Source organism: Eimeria mitis, genomic scaffold, assembly GCF_000499745.2.
Source record: "Eimeria mitis Houghton genomic scaffold, Emh_scaff6319, whole genome shotgun sequence".
Classification (NCBI taxonomy): Eukaryota; Apicomplexa; class Conoidasida; order Eucoccidiorida; family Eimeriidae; genus Eimeria; species Eimeria mitis.
This window is the reverse complement of record NW_013574502.1, coordinates 1,794-2,611: the sequence shown is the minus strand read 5'-3', so window position 1 is coordinate 2,611 and position 818 is coordinate 1,794. Positions and strand designations below refer to the sequence as shown.

The following is an 818-nucleotide window of genomic DNA, read 5'->3' as shown; positions in this document are numbered from 1 at the left end:
CAGCAGCAGCAGCAGCAGCAGCAGCAGCAGCAGCAGCAGCAGCAGCAGCAGCAGCAGCAGCAGATGTGTAGTATTTTGTGTTGCTGTAGCACATAGACGTAGGACCTCATCAATGGCAGCAGCAGCAGCAGCAGCAGCAACTGCAGCAGCAACAGCAGCAGCAACAGTACAAGCAGCTACTCTTGGTGTTGCAGTTGCTGCTACTGTTGCTGCTGCTGCTGCTGCTGCTGCTGCTGCTGCTGCTGCTGCTGCTGCTGCTGTTGCTGCTGCTGGGTCTTGTGAGGCGCTGCTTCTGCCTCTGCCTTTGTTGTTTTTGTTTGTTTCTTTATTTTAATTAAATAATTTTTTTGTCTTTTTATATTTATAGCTACAAAAGAAATGAAAACGCTTTGCTGCTGCGTTGCTGCTGCAGCCTCCTATCAAGCGTAGCTGCCGGGCCTCTGCTGCTGCTGCTGCTGCTGCTGCTGCTGCTGCTGCTGCAGCTGCTGCTAATGAGTAGCAGCTTCTAAGCAGCTGTTTTTCTTTTTTGGGGCTTTCTTTACTTTGCTGCAATTTGCATGCGCTCGCGGCCGCAGCCGCAGCAGCAGCAGCGGCAGTCGCAGCAGCAGCAGCAGCAGCGGCAGCAGCAGCCGCAGCAGCAGCAGCAACAGCAACAGCAGCAGCAGCAGCTCCTGGATTTGCCTTCTGAGCCGCAGCAGCAGGAGGCAGCAGCAGCAAGCTGCTGCAACGTCTCCCTTCCCTATACAGAACACCGGCCGCAGCAAACAGCTGCGGCGACAGCTGCAGCAGCAGCAGCAGCAGCAGCAGCTGCTGCTGCT

The 818-nt window shown here is 55.5% G+C and overlaps 1 protein-coding gene across 1 annotated transcript in view; it reads left to right on the top strand.

Moving 5' to 3' along the window:
• Positions 1-557: 557 nt before the first annotated feature.
• The window catches only part of EMH_0087020 (uncharacterized protein), a gene marked incomplete at both ends in the record, with an annotated part of 951 nt that continues 690 nt past the window's right edge, over positions 558-818 (top strand). The window contains one exon of the mRNA XM_013501104.1: positions 558-818. Coding sequence (XP_013356558.1) covers positions 558-818 — 261 coding nt within the window.